At 36.7% G+C, this 19,036-nt stretch overlaps 3 protein-coding genes across 3 annotated transcripts in view; 2 read left to right on the forward strand and 1 right to left on the reverse strand.

Annotated features, from left to right (window-relative positions):
* Positions 1-56: 56 nt before the first annotated feature.
* Positions 57-4,312, forward strand: CFAP144 (cilia and flagella associated protein 144). Its single transcript, XM_026678074.2, has 4 exons — positions 57-318; positions 1,440-1,499; positions 3,674-3,777; positions 4,037-4,312. Exons 1-4 carry the CDS (start codon positions 183-185, stop codon positions 4,145-4,147), a joined length of 411 nt encoding a protein of 136 aa, XP_026533859.1. The 5' UTR covers positions 57-182; the 3' UTR covers positions 4,148-4,312.
* On the reverse strand, positions 3,982-12,531 carry EBNA1BP2 (EBNA1 binding protein 2). The gene is made up of 10 exons (XM_026677937.2): positions 12,419-12,531; positions 11,521-11,635; positions 10,187-10,270; positions 9,340-9,506; positions 8,704-8,827; positions 6,918-7,007; positions 6,638-6,713; positions 5,749-5,839; positions 4,978-5,140; positions 3,982-4,870 (listed from the first exon to the last, which is right to left on the reverse strand). Exons 2-10 carry the CDS (start codon positions 11,593-11,595, stop codon positions 4,823-4,825), a joined length of 918 nt encoding a protein of 305 aa, XP_026533722.1. The 5' UTR covers positions 11,596-11,635; positions 12,419-12,531; the 3' UTR covers positions 3,982-4,822.
* A 42-nt stretch (positions 12,532-12,573) lies between these two features.
* Positions 12,574-19,036, forward strand: part of CFAP57 (cilia and flagella associated protein 57) — a 28,183-nt gene continuing 21,720 nt past the window's right edge. Inside the window, exons 1-6 of the mRNA XM_026678066.2 lie at positions 12,574-12,999; positions 14,856-15,172; positions 15,724-16,010; positions 16,349-16,556; positions 17,392-17,544; positions 18,790-18,929. Coding sequence (XP_026533851.1) covers positions 12,843-12,999; positions 14,856-15,172; positions 15,724-16,010; positions 16,349-16,556; positions 17,392-17,544; positions 18,790-18,929 — 1,262 coding nt within the window. The 5' untranslated portion in view covers positions 12,574-12,842. The remainder of the gene's footprint in view (positions 13,000-14,855; positions 15,173-15,723; positions 16,011-16,348; positions 16,557-17,391; positions 17,545-18,789; positions 18,930-19,036) is intronic.

A 19,036-nucleotide genomic window follows, 5' to 3' on the forward strand; every position in this document is an offset into this window, starting at 1 on the left:
GGGAAGCTTTAATTTTTCAGCCAATGAAAAGAGGAGAGGCGGAGTTAGAACTTCCCGGCTTCCGACGTTCTCGGTCCACAGCTGGGAGACCAAGAAAGCGACACTCTCCGCCCCTGGATACGCTCCGCCCGGAGACGGCGTCGGTTCTGGAGCGATTGAAACAGCGATCCAAGTAACGCCGCATGGCTGGGTTTAAAGGGGTGGTAAAGGAGCCACTGGACCCAGTAAGTCAGAACAAGATCTTCACGGAGACGGTCCGGAAGGAGCTGCGATGCCAGCGCCTGCACACCGAGTATGCGTTAAACCCGCTCCTGAAAGGTAGGTGGGCTGGAAGAAGGCAGCGTTTGTCCAATACAGGCAAGTGTCTCGACTTACACCAACGGTTCATTGAGTGACCCTTCAAAGTTACAAGGGCACTGGAAAAGTGACTTAGGGCGGTTTTTCACACTTAACGACCGTCGCAGCATCCCCCACGGTCCCATGTTCAAAATTCAGGTGCTTGGCCAGCGGTTCGTGTTTATGACAATTGCGATGTCCTGGGGGCATGTGATCAGCTTTTGCAACCTTCTAACAAAGTCAATAGGGAAGCCAGATGCACTTAACAACCGCGATACGAGCAATACTGGTGGGACCCAGAAGAAGGGCCTTCTCCGTGGTGGCTCCGTCTCTCTGGAACATCATTCCCCCAGAGATTAGAATGGCCCCCTCACTAATATTCTTCCGAAAGGCACTGAAGACCTGGTTTTGCCAGCGGGCCTGGGGAACCAAAGAGAGGGATGGAGCCCATCAGGTGGCTAGTGTGATCTGCTGTCGTCCGGGAGGAGGGTGGAAGTTGGTTATTGATTTTTTTGTGGTTGTTTTGTTTTCCCAAATTTTGTTCTGTTGTACTTTACTAATTTATTTCTCTTTGTTAATTTTTATTGTTTTTATTTTTATTTGTTTTAAATACGGTTTTACATTGTGTAAACTCCCTCGAGTCGCCATGGGCAAATAGGCGGGAATATAAATTAAATAAATAAACTGCAGTGATTAGCTTAACAACTGTGGCAAGAGAAATGTTTCACTTAGCAACCTAAATTTTGGGCTCAGTTGCTGTAGTAACTCGACTACCTGTATTGCTCCCTTTCCTTTCCTTTTTGTAAACCTATCCTTGCCATTGAATGTAATCAATGCCTGATGTAGGCGCTACTCGCAAAGAGAATGGGATGAAACAATGATAAAGACCTGGTTGAAATCATTGATTCTCTATGCATGTTTTTGGTTCTGCAAAAGTCAGCATTTCAGACTAAATGTTACCCAAAATGTCCCCAAAGAAATCAAGGTAAGGAGAAAATATTAACTTGTCTCATTCTCTTACGGTAGTCTAAAGCGAAGTTTAAGAGTGCCTTAATTTGAAGATCAGCAATAGCTAATTTCATAATCTTGCTTTTGCCTTCCAGTTCATGCCTTAACTGGGAAACCTGCCTCTTGGCATGATAACTTAGAGGAACCTGCAGATGGTAAGGCACTGTTAACAATACGTTTTTTTTTCAAACTGCAGTTTATTATGGATGGATGCCACTGATATTTTATTATGGTGGGTTGCATAGTGAGCCAGATGTTTAGACTGGTATTAGTATTACTATCCATTCAGGAAAATCACAGCTGAGGTTTTTAATTGATGTTTGCAATTTTTCCCTAAGCACCTAGAACAGGGGTGTCAAACTCATGGCCCACGGGCCGAATAGAATAGGATTTATTGTCATTGCATTCAAAATACAATGAAATTTGAAAGCTACTCCAGCACAGTGCCCCAAACACCACATCACAATCACACTACACAGTATTTAAAAATTAAAATAATTAAAGTAATAATAATTAAAAACCTGGTCTAAAACCTATTTAAAACATATATTGTTAGTTTAAAAATGCCACTTTATACATAGAACTAAATCACAAATGTACTGTTTGATTCGAGACAATTATTGCCTTGGAAAAGAAACTTTCTCAGTCTTATTAATCCTCATTTTAAGACACCTATAATGTCTCCCTGATGGTAACAATTCGAAATATAATGACCAGGATGAGAATGGTCTGTGGAGATTTTTAGTGCTCTAGAGAGGAGTCTGGGCTTTGCAATCTCTTCCAAAGAAGAAAGAGAGCAACCAAAGATTTTTTGTGCTGTGTTTATAACTCTCTGGTTATATGCGTCACATGCTGGCCCTGCCCCCGCCCAGTTTAGCAAAGGAGAAAAAAATCCCAATACCTCACATGATGCCGCCATGACATGAGCTTGACACCTCTGACCTAGAATGTCATTTTATTATTATGGTTCATAACAGTTGGACAGATGTTCAGATTGGACCTGACATATTTGTCTGCCTATCAAGCCCTTCCCAAGGACCTGGGATAGGCAGCGTGGATGTTTGGTGATGTTACAGACATCGTCATAGGATGTAAGCTGTCCCAAGTAAAGCTACCTTTTCCAATTAACTATGGTGAATTTGTCAATGCCGTTGGTGTTCAAGTGGTGATCCAGTTGCTTTGGGATTGCACCTAAGTTACCTATTACTACTGGTACTACTTTTGCTTTCTTAAAGTTCAAAAAAGCGCTTACATGTCCTGCCTTTAAAATGATGCCATCAAATTTGGCTTCAGCCCTTTTATTCACACAAGCCCATCATACGATTCCCTTTTGGGTTAACTAACACCGTGTAAAATCCTGCAAAGAAATTAGGGCATGAGGGAAGAGAAAAAAAGAGGAAATATACGGTAATTAAATCTAGTTTGCAGGATCCAATCTGGGTTGATCACTGGGACCAGAGGTTTAGTCTTCCAAGCTTTCAGCCTTGTGGCTGGAGCCCATCCTCAGGGAATTTCTCTCTCATTAGAATATGAAACAAAAGATATTCAAACAAACAAAAATCTAAAAGTACTCTAAAACAAAAAGTGTGCACTTTAGATGGGTGTAAAGGTTGCTTCTTGACCAAGATCAAGTGTAGGACTTTTTCCCCACATTTTCAAAAAAAGTATCTTCTGCTATTACATTTTGTATTCACTTCTGTATTTCTATAAATTATGCAAAGTATTATCTAAAACTAACAGCAGGGTGGAAGGTTTCCTGGAATTGCAAGGGAACCAGATGCCAAGCAAAATCTAGGGCAAAACCTAGATCAGAATGAGGAACCATGATACAAAAATATGAGCACGTTACTAGGCAGAAATTATTCATGATCTACAATCTTGCATTAAATAAAGGAAAAGGTTAAATGCATGGTTTCACATTTAAGTATTATGCTTCTGTCAATTCAGCACACACAAACAGAATGTCTGGCAGTTTTGCTTCATTAAACATACAAGATATAAATGCCTGCCAAAGCTGCCTAGCTTTTCCCCCAGAAAGAACAATCAAAGCAATTTAATAAGCTAAAATTTTGTACGTTTGGTGTTCTATTTAATGTCAGTCATCTTGTGACTGCATTTCTTGAATAGCATCATATACTGTATATTCCAAAGTAAAAAATACAACTTAATACTGGATACAGACCTGTAAGTTATGCAAACCAAAATACCATTAAATGTTCAATAGAACTATTTACATAACTCTTAAGTAATCTAGTTCCACACTTTTACTATTTCACACCCGCCCAATTGAAACTACCTAATAATTACTGTCAATGTTTTAACCCAACAGCTAAATTCCTACAGCTTTTTCATCATGCTGCACTTGAGCCACCCAAGAAATACACAGAACCACAAACTGAAAGTCAGGAAATTGGTTGGTTTTCCACACCATTGGTAAGTAGGATTTCAGGGAAAGCTAAATATTGTGGGACGAGTGCCACTCCCAAGTTTTGAAGTACTGTCATGATTAAGATGAGCCTTCCCAGGAAGAAGATACCATTTGGGAACATTAGAATCATGAGGAAAGCCTTCCAAGGGTTCAGGTAGCATCAAATGGGTTTTCAGGTGAGAGGGAGTTATACTGAAGCATCCAACACTTTGTTCCTTCTTTTATTTCAATGCTCTTATGTTATAATCATATTCTCTTTCACAGATCAGTATCAACCGGAACGATAATAGGCTGCACTTCCCAAGTCGGAGCACTGAAATCAGTAGGTACATGGCTGCTCTGTGGCGCCTGAAGGAGATGACCAAAAGCAAATAAGCACATAGTAACATCATGAGCTCTTACTGTGAAGATGTCAAACTTTCATTTAGGATTTTTGCCCTGCAAGGTTATCATCTTGTCAATGTAGTTGGTTATTTTAAGAAAAGAAGCTGTCTTGCTCTTTGAAGTTTTAGCAGTTGCAATAAACTTGTCCCAAAATTGTGTGTGTTTCGTAAGATACCTAGGCAATGAATTTCTCATCCATAACTATGCCATCTCTCCCAGTACTTATATGCATGAGTGATTAACACGCAATTCATGATACTCAAAGAGAGGAAGCAATCAACTGCCATTTTGTGAAGGAATCAATGAAGTGGCCAAACACAAGCACTACTGCCATACTTTGCAGGCTATCATTGCTTTTTCATGATAGGCAAAGAACTGAAGGACTCTGGTATCCTCCCCAAATATTCCAGTATGCATCTTTCCAAACCTAAAGAAGGAGGATCAAACCATCATCACTTTAATTCACTTAAGAATTTTCAAAGTAGTCTGAAATGAAAGGCAACAAAAAGCATCTGTTTGCTATTTGTGTGTGAATCAAACAAAAACATTTGCCATTCTACAGCACACCCATAACCAGGAAAGTTCAAGTCCCATATCCGTTCATGGTTATATGCCAATATTGTGTACAGAGCTGGGCTCAAAATGTCATTCCATTTCCAATCTTTATCACGAACGGCTCTTAATTTTCTGCCTCATCTTTTTGCCAGGCCTCTTCTGAAAAGAGAGGGGAAAAATATAGAATTCACTAGTCATATCAGCATAGTCACATATGCTCCTCTAATGATCTAATTGTAGCATGTAATAACTCAACTGTAACTTACTTTGGCACCCCTTTTCCCTGCTTTGCCACTTCCCTTGTTGTGGGCTTTGCTAGCACGGAAGCTGGACACATCATTGTAGCTTTCCTTGGTGTTCCATTTGGACCCTTTCTTTCTGCCACCAAAGCCAAATTTCTGATTCTTGTAGCGTCTTTTTGCACTTGGTCTGAAAGAAAAGACTATGTCAGTCACGATTAGGTATTCCTACAAATTTTAAAAAAATACAGATACTTTGGCCCATACATGTTCTGTTTCTTCAAAATAGCCAAATATTACACTTTTTGTCAGACTCTGTTTCAATAAACATTCCTCTTAATTTTGGGAATGCAAGTCTTAAAATGTTCATATTTATGATAGAAGTCCTTTTAGCTGATTTTACACATAATGCTCACTCCTTTGTTTCATTCAGTTACTGAGTCTTCTAAAAGTCACTTGAGTGTGTGACAGTCCCCCAAATAAAGAAATTGCGCCACAGAAATTCTAACATTTCTTGGTGGATCAACTTTTGATCTTGGTTGTGTGGACAGCCATTTATCTGAAATGGTATAGGCCAGAGGTAACTTTAAGACAGCACGGTTGGCTGGGGAAGTCTGGGAGTTGAAGTCCACAAGTCTTATAATTGCCAAGGTTGAAGACCCCTGGTATAGACTCTCCTGCTCGTGCAGGGAGTTGGACTAGATGACCTACAAGATCCCTTCCAACTCTTCAATTTTATTCTATTCCATTCTATTACAAAAGACTCATATTCAGAACAAAGATGCACTTTAGTCTCACCCTTTCTTTATTGGCTGCCTCTCTGTTCCTTCCTTCTTCTGAGGCTCGGATGATTTGTCACCTTCCAGGAATTCCAGCTTGTCCAAGAGACCTTACATGAAATAAGGAGGCTTACATGAAATGAGAGGCTACAGCCTTCTGGCACTCTTAAACTTTGATTCCCAATGTTCTGGAATATTTTATGCATATCGAACCAAATTTAAAGAAAGTCATTCTGTCGTTATCTTAACATAAAGAAGCATTTACTTTTTAGAAAGTCCCAAATACATCCAATCCCTGACTACCAAATGACAACATCAGGCTTGTTGAATCTACGGTGGTCTTACTGGATTCCTAAATCTATCAACCAGAAAATGGATAAGACAGTATTTTGAGGTGAGCATCTCTGAATCTGGTAGTTTGCTTTCAGTTCATAAGCCAATTATTCACAAAATAGCCACTCTTCTGTCCTCAAATTTTCTTTTATTTCAGCTGTCTTTATGAAAAGGTCAGCTGACATGCAGTTATTAAACAAGCCTTACAGAGCCACTGAAATCTGTCAGTGGTTACGATCCACATTCTACTCTTTTTTGTAGTGAATCAATACAATGAAGAAAAGTAGGCAAAAAGAGAAAGTCTGTAGAAAATCGTCAAAGAAAAACTATGAACAAGAGACCACGGGGGATCCCTTATTGGCTAACAGGTGCTGATTGTCCAGTTGCAAATATGAAACTGTTACAGAAAGGCGTATGTTACCAATATATTGTTGGTTCGATGAGTCAGCCACAGCAGACTATTTACTGGCACAACAAGCCTTTATTAGGCAGCTGATGCTGAGACTCATGTTTTCTTGTTATCACAGCTTCTTACTCCTTTTCTAAAATTGAGAGGTGGGAAGGAAGTGACTCACCCTTCTGATATTTTTTGACTGCATTTAACATTGTGGACTTCTCCTTCTGTCTCTTCTGCAACACGTCAATTTGAACCTATCAACAAGAAATCAAACATGAGCCTTGCTCTCATTTGTACCTGAACTTTTCCAAAATGTTCCAATTTTATGGATTTTCAGGTACATATGGTCCTCATACTGTCTGTGAGGAATCCTATCAGTTGACTGAAAATCTTCCAAGCAAAACAGTTTGAATGAATTGAAATGATTTTTGTCATTCAATTGCAAGGGCACTCCTTACCTGCTTGCCATATTTTCTTAGGGCCCGGAGTTGCTTGGCCTTTTCAGACTTTTCCATGGCTTCTTTTTTGCTCTTCAGCTTTTCACGAATCTAATGCAAAAGAATATGGGGTTGTTGTTGTTTTTTTAGCAAATGGAAGAATACTCCTACTGTTTATACATGACAAAAACCTTTTCAGGTTTTTGTAACAATACTACAGCATTTTAAATATGTCATTAAATTTTATCATCTCTTTACATCTTCAGAGCCTATTCTGACAAGGTTCCCCCAGCATTAGGCAAGATAGCCATGTCAAAATACATATCCAACCATAACACATAATAGTCAAAGCAAAAGCTATTTCAGGCACACAAATACACATTCAATGCCCAAATGTATTGTAAATTTAGATAGCAACTTTCACTAACTTAAGGACCACTCTGGACTTACACTGCATATTATTCCAAAAGTGAGTGGAGCCAGGCCCCAAAGTAGGAGGTGGAGAAGATATAACTTAATTTTAATCTTTTTTTTTTAAAAAAATGATAATAAAATAAAAACTGCAGCCTTTTTCTTTATAAGGATCATTCTAGGATTGAATCCCCTTTTTTGGAGTAGAAATCTCCCCTAAAAACACTTTAGTATTTGCTGCCTTGAATTACTTATAAAATAGTAACAGTGAGATAAGTGTCTATAAATAAAAACTAAATGGATGTTTCAAAGGGGGAGGGGGTAAACTCCCCAAAGGGAAAAAAAAATCAGCCTGAATTATAAGGGGGAGATGAAGAAATGAGATAGGTTTCATTTATTAAAATTTATAACGCACCAAAGTTTCCAAGATTTCAGGAAGCTCAGATAAAAGTTGATAAAAATATAAAAGCATGAACACAAACATTATTAAATATTATACATTATGTTTTAAAATTAATAATCTAAGATATTGTGAAAACTAAACATTATTTTTATATACCTGTTTCCTGTTTTTTCCAGTAGATGTTCACTTGTTTCATTTTATATATTCACTGGCATAAATAATACTAACTATAAAATTCTACATTTCCATATGAAACTATTCTGTGTGTGGGTGTGTATACACATATATACACATACATACATATGTACATATACATACAGACACATACAATTGAAAGATAAGTAGAAGATTAAAAGCTATGGAATCAATAAAAGACCAAAAGGCACAAGATTAATTTTAATATTGATACTAAGGAGGATTCAGCATTAAATGGTAACTATATGATATAATTCCATAGAAGTAATAAAAACTAATAATTTATTCTGTATGTTCTAAAAAGGAATTTAGAGAAGTAGAAATACAACTGCAATAGTAAATTCCTATTAATATTCTGTGCTAAAAGAACAAACAGCATATCTCAAAATAACTAAAGAACAATACAGGTCTATGTCCTATTGGTCCCAAATCTTTCACTAATAATGAAGGAAGGAAGAGCACTGCAGGATAGCAATAGGTATCCTGTACGTATTAATAGGCCCTTCTATATTGCAGGATTTTTAATAGGCCCTTCTATATTGCAGAACTTTTAGTTGCATAGGTTATGCTACAGTATATAACATTGACTATTAGTTATATGAAGATTAGGAGGCTTAATGTTACTCTTGTCAATTACGTAAACATACCACATTATCCCCATTTCTACAGTCCTGTGCAAGCTTTGAAACCAGTATCTTCAAATTCTAGAACAGATGTGACACAAGTTTCTCTCCAACAGAACACTCATTAATAATGACAGCTAGAAGAGGTGTGAAATTGAAGACCTATAAATCTTACTTTTTGCATCTGCTGATCAGATTTTGCCATCTCTGCAAAATAGTCATCGGGCCGCCTTGTGGGGATTTTAAACTGATGTAACCGAGGTAATGCTTCCAGAACAGAGGCTTGGGCTTGATGATAACTGAGGAAATCAGAATCAACATTACTATTTCTAATCAGCGGCTAAATATTCCAAAAATTTCAGGATTTGTGATCTATTAAACATATGCTTCACTGAAATAAAAAAATATCTAGTCTAGCTACCCTTTCAAGCTGAGAACATTACTGCTATGGAGGCACTCAAGAGATAAGCTTTTTAATATGCACTGTCAAATAACTGCAACTATACAAATAGTGTCAATATGCTAATAAGTTGTTACATATATGCAGTGGGAAGTAAAATAACTGATTATTAATATCATAGCAACATATAGCTTATAGTATGGTGGACCAGTTAACACACATTATTAAGCTATATTACTTTTGTTTCTTACATAAGAATCCATTCATTATGGATTAGTACCCTATGTAGACCTGTCTTAGTACTTCATGTGAACTCAAACTGTATCATCTATTGTGCAGGAGAATAAAACAAAGACTGCATATAAGACTCACAGCATAAGAAAATCTTTTGCCTCATATACTAAGACTTACAAGTTCATTTCTCTTTTAAAGTCATCTTCAGGATCAACAGAATCTTTTTCAACTGTGTTCTTGGAAGCTGCACGGGTGACATTTGTTTCCAGTGGACAGGTAATATCAAGCCTTTCGACCCAGGAGAGATTTCTTTGGAATTCAGACAAGCACCGTTTCAATCCATCCTAGGAAGATCATATTAATTCTACATAACCTCAATGCTTAGATGTTTCTCCATATCAGTTAACTACTGCACAGAATGGTTGCAGATGATATTCATTTTAAAGCAAGCAACAAGATTTTGCACTAACACACCAATTTCTCTCAAAAAGCCAGATTCCAGCTACATGCCCATCAAACAAAATGTGCAATATTTAAAAATTCTTAAAAAATCCAATGAATGTCAGGTATTCTGGGTTTAAGATCTTCCTAACAAAGATCTACATAGAAAACGTAATCCTTTGTTACACTGGCAACATAAACAAAAGTTGCTCGATAAGTCTCTCCTCACATTACATTCGTATTACACGTTCATATTACGTTCATACCACGGTATAGTACATTCGTAATATACTAAACTGAAAACACTGTACCTTTATAAATGGAGTGTTTACTTGCCAATATTTCTAACCTTTTTATCCCCAAAATCAAGGAACTAAAGCTTGTAAGCAATTAACAATGTCTAATCTAAAAGGTTGGACCCATCAAGCTGTCAGATAAATGGACCAAACCCTTGAATGCTTGGTGTTGAATTTAGAATTCCAATTTGGTGTACTACAAGGCTGATGTTTAAAAATGTGAGGTAAATGTTGAGTTGTTCACAAACAACCAAAAAAGTTCAAGCAACGGATATCACAGTACTTACCACATTATTAAAGGCTTTTGGTCGTCCCTCCAACACAATATTTAAGCCTGGTTTCAATGAACCTTTAGCAAATGCTTCTTGAAGCTACATTGAAAAAAGGTATTTATGTTAACACATTAACATAATTATATTAATTACATTATATAATTAAATTATATTATAATTTATAACTTATGTTATAATTAAATTAATATATACAAGTATAAAACTGATCCCATTAATAGAAGTGAGCATGTGACATCAAAGCACATAAATGAGGATCCAATGGAAAAGAATAATCTGGTCAGTGAGTTCTAAGCTTCAGCATTTATCCTGATGCCACATGACCACTTCTGGTTTAGATTAGATACTATTTTATGTATTGCACTGTGCAATTCTTAAGTGTGGCACAGTAACTAATACTATCATTAATCCAGTTAGTATGAAAACCTATATTCACTATACTTTCAGGCATAGCCCTTTAGCCTGTTTGGGATAACAGACTGTTTTAATTATTACTAAGATAATATAGCCTCATCAAGTGACAACAATTGGCCAACCTTGTGTGGCCTCAGCCCCTAAAAAAGGGTAAGATTACAGGGAGACAATCAAGGAATTCTATGGTTGCAGGTACATTCCTGCAGAAAGACAATGGCAAACCACTTCTATACCCATGCATGGTTGAGTTTATGTAGTCATCATAGGTTAAGTTCTAATCAAGAATATCATTACCTTAATAAAATACAGCAAGTCACGATAATACAAAAATGGAAACGTGCATAGTTACACCCTAACACAATTACCACAGACATTGGTATGCACAGTACTTGCATACCAAAGTCTAATTGCCAGCTATCTCCCTTACAGATGTCCCAAAGATGCTTTTTTCAGGAGGCAACTGAACTTTCTTGTTTTTTCTTTTGAAGACATTTCATTTCTCATCCAAGAAGCTTCTTCAGCTCTGACTGGATAGTGGGGAATGGAATGATTTATATTCCTTGCAGACAGCTGGTCATTTGCATCCTTTCAGAGGGACTTCGAAGCACTTGGAGGTTTATATTGGACACAGATAAACCTCCAAGTGCTTCAACCATCTAAAAGGATGCAAATTATCTTGGAGGTTTTCTAGTCCAACTCCCTGCTCAGGCAGGAAATCCAAACCATTTCAGGCAAATGGTTATCCAATCTCTTCTTAAAAACCTCCAAAACACTGCTCCCAAACAGCAGTCTCCATATCAGCCTATGCATTTATCAATTCACACAAGATCATTTAAAATTCAGCTTAAATGTTAGTTTCATTCCTTTAGTTTATACACTACTAGAATATCGGGGTATTTCTCAGGTGCCAAACATACCTCTTGATCTGCTATAACAGATTCTTCAGAATCAGAGGATAATGACAATTCTTGCTCCATAGCTATGGGCGGCATCTTATACTGCTTTTTGAGATGTTTGGATTTTGCCTCCAATCTATATCAAAACCAAGAAAATAATCAGACAACATACTGCAAATTCAAGGCCATGGAACAAATTCAAAATTGGACTGCTAACTTCATCCTTCCCTCAGCAAGGCACATACAATGTTAATTGATGAGGTTTTTCCATCCCATACTTAAGCTCTACTAAATTAGGAGCTATTATGCATCAACTTTTAACATAACTGTATACATGAAATACAACATGAATGTCAATGTCAATTTAACCTGTAAAGTCTTTGTCAAATACAATTCTGTACATGGCCTATTACATTTGACGCCTGGACTCTTTTAAAATAAAGATTCTACACTCTTTAACTATGATTATGCTTTATCAAACAGATCTCTCAGCTCATCTAAAACCCAATTTAATAGTTAAAAATAAGTTTTAAAAAGTACTAAAGTGTTTAACTATCGTAACTTTGCTTTATATTTGTTTTAATCCAAGCCTCTATATACGGAACTTTATCTTAAATGCGAAGATATTCCATGTAATATCGGTATTTTGTAATTTCCATATTTTTTTTGCTTTTAAAATAAACAAAATATAAAACATAAGCTACAACCTATTGAATGTCCAATTACCCCCCCCCTCCAATTATTAATTTTGCATTAAACCGAATCTAAAATTCCTTCCAGATTTCCATTCTTCGGAATCCACTCCATCTGCTTTTTAAAAAATCGATAAGGTCCCCATTTTAAATTAGCTATGATCGATGCTTTTATGTCTGTGAGCTTTAGATGTCTCTGTTTAAATTTCTAAAGGCGTCCTACTCACTTTGATCAACCGGTCCCCGGTTAATTCAACTTAGCCCGAAAATCTTTTCAGCCATCCGGCTCCTCGTTCACCACGAGGTATTGTTTAAAAAAAAAAGGCACTTCCGCTTTCCGTGGTCGTTCCATCTATTTCCGGTTCCGCTCCGCCAAATTGTCAGCCTTGTCCTGGGGACGCTGTCGCCATGGAAACCCCTTCTCTTCCGTCGTACTTTGCCTTACGGGAGCATCTTCTTGGTAGCAGTTGGTAGCAATTTTTGAAAACGGATCGGAGCGAGCAACGAACCGAAAGAGCGAGACCGCCGAAAGTAGCCGAAGAGCCCGGTCCCAGGGAAGCTGCCCGTGAAGGGAGCCACTCGGCTCTTCCTAATAAATCCTCTCCCGTTTGTCTCTCTTCTTTCTAGCCCGGCTGTCTGAATTCAGTCGCGATGTCAGTGATTGTGGCTCAGGCTCTCCACATCTTTGGGTTCCAGTCCCGAGTAGCAAATAATATTTGTTTTTTTGATGAGCAGATAATAGTCTACCCCGCGGGAAATAGCTGTGTGAAATACCACATAGAACAGAAATGGCAGAAGTTCATCCCAGGTAAATTAGCCTACCTCCCCCTTCCCCCCCACCTCTATCATTTCTAATTCCGATACAAGAAGGGGAAACCCAAAGGTGCTTTTTCAAGAGGCAACTGGACTTTCTGTTTTTTCTTTGAAAAGTTCTCATCCAAGAAGCTTCTTCAGCTCTGAAGGGGAAAGTTGAGATCCTCTCTGGTCTACACCCTCGAAACTGTTTCCTTTGACTATAATACTCTTACAAATAGATAATAGTTCTTATATATTCTTTGTTGTTCTCTCTTCACTTGCAGGATTTAAATACAGGTAGTCCTCAATTTACAACAGTCCGTTTAATGACTGCTCAAAATTACAGTGGCACTGAACAATGTGACTAATGACCGTTTTTCACAGTCACGACCTTTGCAGCGTCCCCAAAATTCAGATGAACCAGGCAACTGGTTCATATTTATGACCATTACTGCATCCCAAAGTCATGTGATCACCTTTTGATAACTTCTTACAAAGAAAGTCAATGGGGAAGCCAAATTCACTTAGCAACCGGCTTACTCACTTATCAGTTGCAGTGATTCACTTAATCACTGTGGCAGGAAAGGTCATAAAATGGGACAAAACTCACTTAACAAATGTCTCACTTAACATAAACTTTGGGCTCAGTTGTGGTCGTAAGTCGAAGACTACCTATACGTACAAGATCATACCCTTTAAAAAATTTTAAATTATGTATAGTGAGAAGTGCAATGTTAGTTGGTCTGAGAGAAAGTGATTGGCCTAAAGTCACCCAGTGAGTTTTTATGGAAGATTACAATCTGGGTCTCCAACCTTATAATTCAACACATTAACCATACTGGCTCTCATAAGTAGCATATTGAGATAACATTTTGGGGGGAAGACAGCTATTTTACATTATGCATTCTTTCCAAATGTGAGGTACAAAGTTTGTTTTCGCTACTCTGCTCTTTTATCATCAGTGCTGACAAACAAAATGCAATAGTTTCTTTGTCTTTTACAATATACTTTCCAGGTTAAATAAAAATATAGGCAATATGAGCTTCCAATTTACTTTTTAATATTTACTAAGCTTTGGCTTTTCTTTAATGTTCTCAGGATTGGATGCTTTTCCTTCTGTTTATCTTCTGTTTACTGTCACAGATGAATAATTGTTTATTGGAAATATTTACATTCTTAAAACTTAGGTTTAAATTAGCATAGTTCAATACTGTAAATACAGTTGTTAGATCTGTGTATAATATGATGGTTTAAAACCTGTATGAATTCAGTTTTCTTTTAAATATGTCAAGAAGGACAGGAGAAATTGTTTGAGACTAACTAATTCAATTCACTTGAGTCATGTGAATTGCAAGGCAGTAGAGTTAAATCTAAATGAGGCAGTGACTTTCATGATCACAGTTAAATATGCCAATGATGACCAAGTAAATCAAGAACTCTGTCAACAATATTATCCTTATTATAGAACTAATATCATTGTGATGAATATTATTGTAAACATTTTGATTAGGATTTCCTAAGAGTAATTGTACCCACACAAAACATTGTTTCATTAAAATTGAATTTTTACATGTTATATAAATAATAAATAAAACAAATAAAAATTTTGGAGGAAAAAAAAAGAATTCTGTTGACAGTTTCCTCTCTCTATTATAATGCAGAACTAGCACTTAAGCATTTTATGGATTTCTCATAAATTACTTAATTGCATTATTACTTGGAGATATATTAAAGTGTTTATCAGAAAATCAGGTGATTTATGTGGATAACTATAATATTGTAATTTGGTGCCATTTTTTCCTAATCTAAATTTAACATTATGATGTTAAGCTTACAGGAATTTTGTATTTTTGTGTGTGTACTATGTAGGCTCAGAAAAAAGCCAAGGGATGCTTGCACTAGCAATAAGTCCCAATCGACGCTATCTGGCCATTTCAGAGACACTTCAAGATAAACCAGCTATCACAATTTATGAACTATCATCTGTTCCATGCAAGAAGCGGAAGATTCTGAATACTTTTGATTTTCCTGTGCAGGAATTTATCAGCCTGGCTTTTTCTCCTGATTCCAAATATTTAGTGGCACAGGCAGGACCTCCTGAATCACAGCTTGCCTATTGGATGTGGGAAAAACAAAGAACAATGGCAATTATTAGGGCTGATGTTCAGAATAATCCTCTTTATCAAGTAAGTTGAAGATAAGTAATATCTTGGGAACAATTAAGTGTCAGTAATTAAGCTGGATACAATATTAAAAAAATGTATTACTGTACAGATAGTTTCAATGTGCAATTCAATTATCTCTATTCTGTATTTGTCTTGCGACATTGTTATAAATAAATTAATTTGATGTTAATGACATTACTATTTTAAAAAGGAACAATTACCAAGGCAAAGGTGGGTTGAACTATTTTTGGGTCCAGAACCATGAGTTAACATCCAGAAATGATTCAGTTAAGATACCAGTACTTTCCTAATTCAGTGGAGAATAAGAAGGAGGAAGGGGCACTGAATAATTACATCTGCAAGATTTTGTTAACTTAGTCAATCCCAATTAAAATAAGTTTAGTCTTCCTGTGGATTTCTTGGTCTGGGCTGCAGAGTAAGGTTAACATATGCATATATACGCACTAAATATAATAGAATTGTGTTGCCCTTGATTTTAATGAATTAAATCAATTAGTTGAATTGCACATACAATAATTATCAAATGATCTTGCATGTATATTTCTTTTCAGGTGAGCTTCAATCCTCAGGATAATACTCAAGTCTGTGTCATAGGAAATGGTATTTTCAAGCTATACAAATATACAGAAGGATCCTTAAAGCAGACCAATTTCTTACGGGGAGAGCCCCAAAACTACTTGTCCCATGCCTGGCTGTCTGAAGAGAAAGTGATTGTGGGTACTGATACAGGCAAACTCTATTTATTTGATTCTGGTGATTTACGGTGGGAGACAAGTATTGAGCGGAAAGAACAAACCACTGAAATGTTGAATGAAGAACCAGTTCTAGAATCAGAAAGGTGAGTTTTCTGAAAATTGTTTAATCAAAGATAAAAACATAAGCATGCTTCAACACTTGGACTAAGTTTCCAGTTTCTGATTAAATGTTTGCTTCTAGGAAATGTTCTATTTTAAATGTACTAAATTCCAATCTTGGGTTTGTAAAATATGTTTATTCAGAAAATAAGCCATTACTTAAAATCTTAGAAATGTATACAACATAGCAACTTTAAAATCACATATTGGGAAGACAACTATCTTAAAATAAAGGGGAGCACAATATTTTTTTTTACACACTGCACAACACATATTTGAAATGCTTAACAATTCCGGCTCTTTGTCTCATTTACTTTTCAAGCCTCATTGAATTTCCTTTTACAAATTCCCCCGAGTACTCTACTGAGGCAGTTTCTGAAGCTGAAGGGCAGCAGCAAGCTTCTCTGCCCCGAGTTTCTGCTATTGCTGCATATTCCAAGGGATTTGCTTGCTCTGCTGGTCCGGGTATTGTTTTACTGTTTGAGAAGTCAGATGAGAAGGATGGTTACCGAGAAAGTCGAGAGATTCGGGTACGTAAAACTTGTGAAGGGCACAATCCTTCATTTTGTTACTGTGAAATACTATTTCCCAGACCAGAGTGTAACAGCTAATAAGACTGATGCTTGGAAAGAAAAGAGTGAGAGGGATGCTGCCAAGCCAAACAAAAGATATACTATAGGGTTGATCGTGACAAAGTTGTTATATAATTGTCTATGAAGATTCTCAGTTATTCAGGTAATGGTTGTCCCAAAGGTGCTTTTTCAAGACGCAATTGGACTTTTCGGTTTTTCTTTGAAGATGTTTTGCTTCTCATTCAAGAAGCTTCTTCAACTCTGAGCTTCTTGGATGAGAAGCGAAATGTCTTCAAATAAAAACCAGAAAATCCAGTTGCCTCTTGAAAAAGCACCTTTGTTATGTAATCCTCTCACCTAGTTCGGGTCCAACATATATGGTTTATCATAGGACCACAATCAGAGAAAACTGTTCTGCTTGTTTGTAGCACAAATGAATTGTGCACTGTGATTATTGGTCATCCCATAGGAATCAATATTTAAGTTTTAAATATGGTGGTGCAGTAGTCAGAATACAGTACTGCAAGCAAACTCTGCCTACTGTCTAGAGTTCAATCCTGACAGGGTTCAAGCTTGACATTGCTTCCATCCTTCTGAGGTCAGTAAATGAGGACCCAGATTGTTGGAGACTGACATAGTAAACTGCCTAGAGAATGCTGAAAGGCACTGTGGGATAGTATATAAATCTAAATGCTATTGCTATTTATGATGTGTTTTTAATTACTATTTTTCTACAGAATTGCTGGCATATATTTAAGGAAACAAAGTCTAACATGGTTGTGTTATATTATAGATTTCACAAGATCCATGCAGCAGTGATCCACACCAATCAGATAAACAAGAGATTGTGTGTATTGCCTTCAGTCCTGCAGAAGAGACACTTCTCATCAGCACAAATAAAAATCAGGTGTATTATCTTTCCATGTCATCAGCTGAGTTAACTAAAGTAAGTTATCTCAGAGCCCCCCTCTGAGGGAGGTGATTTGGAAATATAAATAAATAATAAATTCATTCCAAACAATGAAAAAAGGTACTATACAGGCAACATTTTAAAAAATGTATTTCTGCAATGTAGAAAACACTCTTAATAAGTGTGCATCAGACACATGGTTGAGTTAAAATATTATTCACCACACTTTCAGTCAGCAGAACATTTGCCGCCCCCACTAAAGATCCCTATCCTGTTACAGGTATTGTACTAACAAATATAATTACAGTGTCCTGGGCATATTAAGGAAGTCTCCACAGATTTCTCTCCCATCCCACTAAGTATTACTAGCAGCAAACTATCCACCAATCACTCCTTAATATGGAATGAGGTTAGGGCAAGAGGCAACTTTTGAAAAACTTTTTAAAGAAGATCAGAAATTCAGGTAATTGGCAGTATAACAATATAAGTAGCTCTTTACAATCTAGAAATTGGGGCATATTGTTTTGTTCATACACCTGCATTTTATTTCTGAAATCAGATTACCTAAATTGCTAGTTCTTGTCTTTAAAACTTTAAACATTTTGAACTGAGTCATCCATTCTTAATAGATTCCAGTTTAAGATCAACAGCTCTCCAATATAAGAACAGATTGGCAGGTATCCATGACCAGACTTTTCCAATAGGATTGTTATGCAATATGCTTTCTGCTTGAACTTCTATTAGGATTCCTTTTAATACTGTGCTTGGATATTTGTTGAAAACCTTTTTCTTTTCATTTTGAGTAAATTCATCTGTTTAAAACATGCAGCTATTTTAGAAGTGGCTGTTTCTAGCTAAGTTATTTGAGAGCAATTTGTCTAGATTCAGGTACAAGTCTCCTTCAAATCAACCTGGTGACTTTACAGACATGCCCATGTGGTTTTCCTGGCAAAGGGGTAGAAATGGTTTGGCATTATTTTGCTTTTTTTAAGGATGTTTACTTCCCTCATACAACAAGTCCTGGAATTTCCCAGAGGTGCCCCACCAAGATTTGATCCTGGACCTAGTAACTAAGTCCAGATAGGCTTAGCTATCTGCTGAAGCACATTGCTATTATCTCTTTCTTTTCTCCTTTTTGATGTTAATTAAAAGCTAAGGTCATTGCACAATTTTGTTCTGATAGATCTGGTGTATATTTAATCCCATTGAGAATGGTTGGTAGATTTGGTGTTAGACTATCATATAAGTATTTGTTCGATAACACATATCATGTTTCATAAGGGAGAGACGGCTCATTTTGAATACCTGAATTTCCCAATACACTCTTCTGCTGTTACTGGCTTGGATACCTGCATTCGCAAACCACTTGTTGCTACATGTTCGTTGGACAAATCTGTCCGTATCTGGAATTACGAAACAAAGTAAGGAGGCATGATTTCTTGGTTATTACATGTATCTTTTGACTAAGTGAGCAATATGAACATACGAACAAATGTGAACAATATGAACAATATTATTCAGAATATGA

This window comes from Notechis scutatus, chromosome 3, assembly GCF_049901735.1.
Source record: "Notechis scutatus isolate UNSWTSFEM ecotype Mainland chromosome 3, rNotScu1.2, whole genome shotgun sequence".
Taxonomy (NCBI): domain Eukaryota; kingdom Metazoa; phylum Chordata; class Lepidosauria; order Squamata; family Elapidae; genus Notechis; species Notechis scutatus.

Excerpts from the sequence above, each read along its gene's own strand:
- CFAP144 (XM_026678074.2), top strand. The coding sequence starts at position 183 with ATGGCTGGGTTTAAAGGGGTGGTAAAGGAGCCACTGGACCCAGTAAGT. Across the intron at positions 1,500-3,673 it reads CTTAGAGGAACCTGCAGATG|CTAAATTCCTACAGCTTTTT; the intron begins GTAAGGCACTGT and ends TTAACCCAACAG. Across the intron at positions 3,778-4,036 it reads GTTGGTTTTCCACACCATTG|ATCAGTATCAACCGGAACGA; the intron begins GTAAGTAGGATT and ends TCTCTTTCACAG.
- EBNA1BP2 (XM_026677937.2), bottom strand. The coding sequence starts at position 11,595 with ATGCCGCCCATAGCTATGGAGCAAGAATTGTCATTATCCTCTGATTCT. Across the intron at positions 5,840-6,637 it reads AGTCAAAAAATATCAGAAGG|GTCTCTTGGACAAGCTGGAA; the intron begins GTGAGTCACTTC and ends ATTTCATGTAAG. Across the intron at positions 4,871-4,977 it reads CAGGGAAAAGGGGTGCCAAA|AAGAGGCCTGGCAAAAAGAT; the intron begins GTAAGTTACAGT and ends CTCTCTTTTCAG.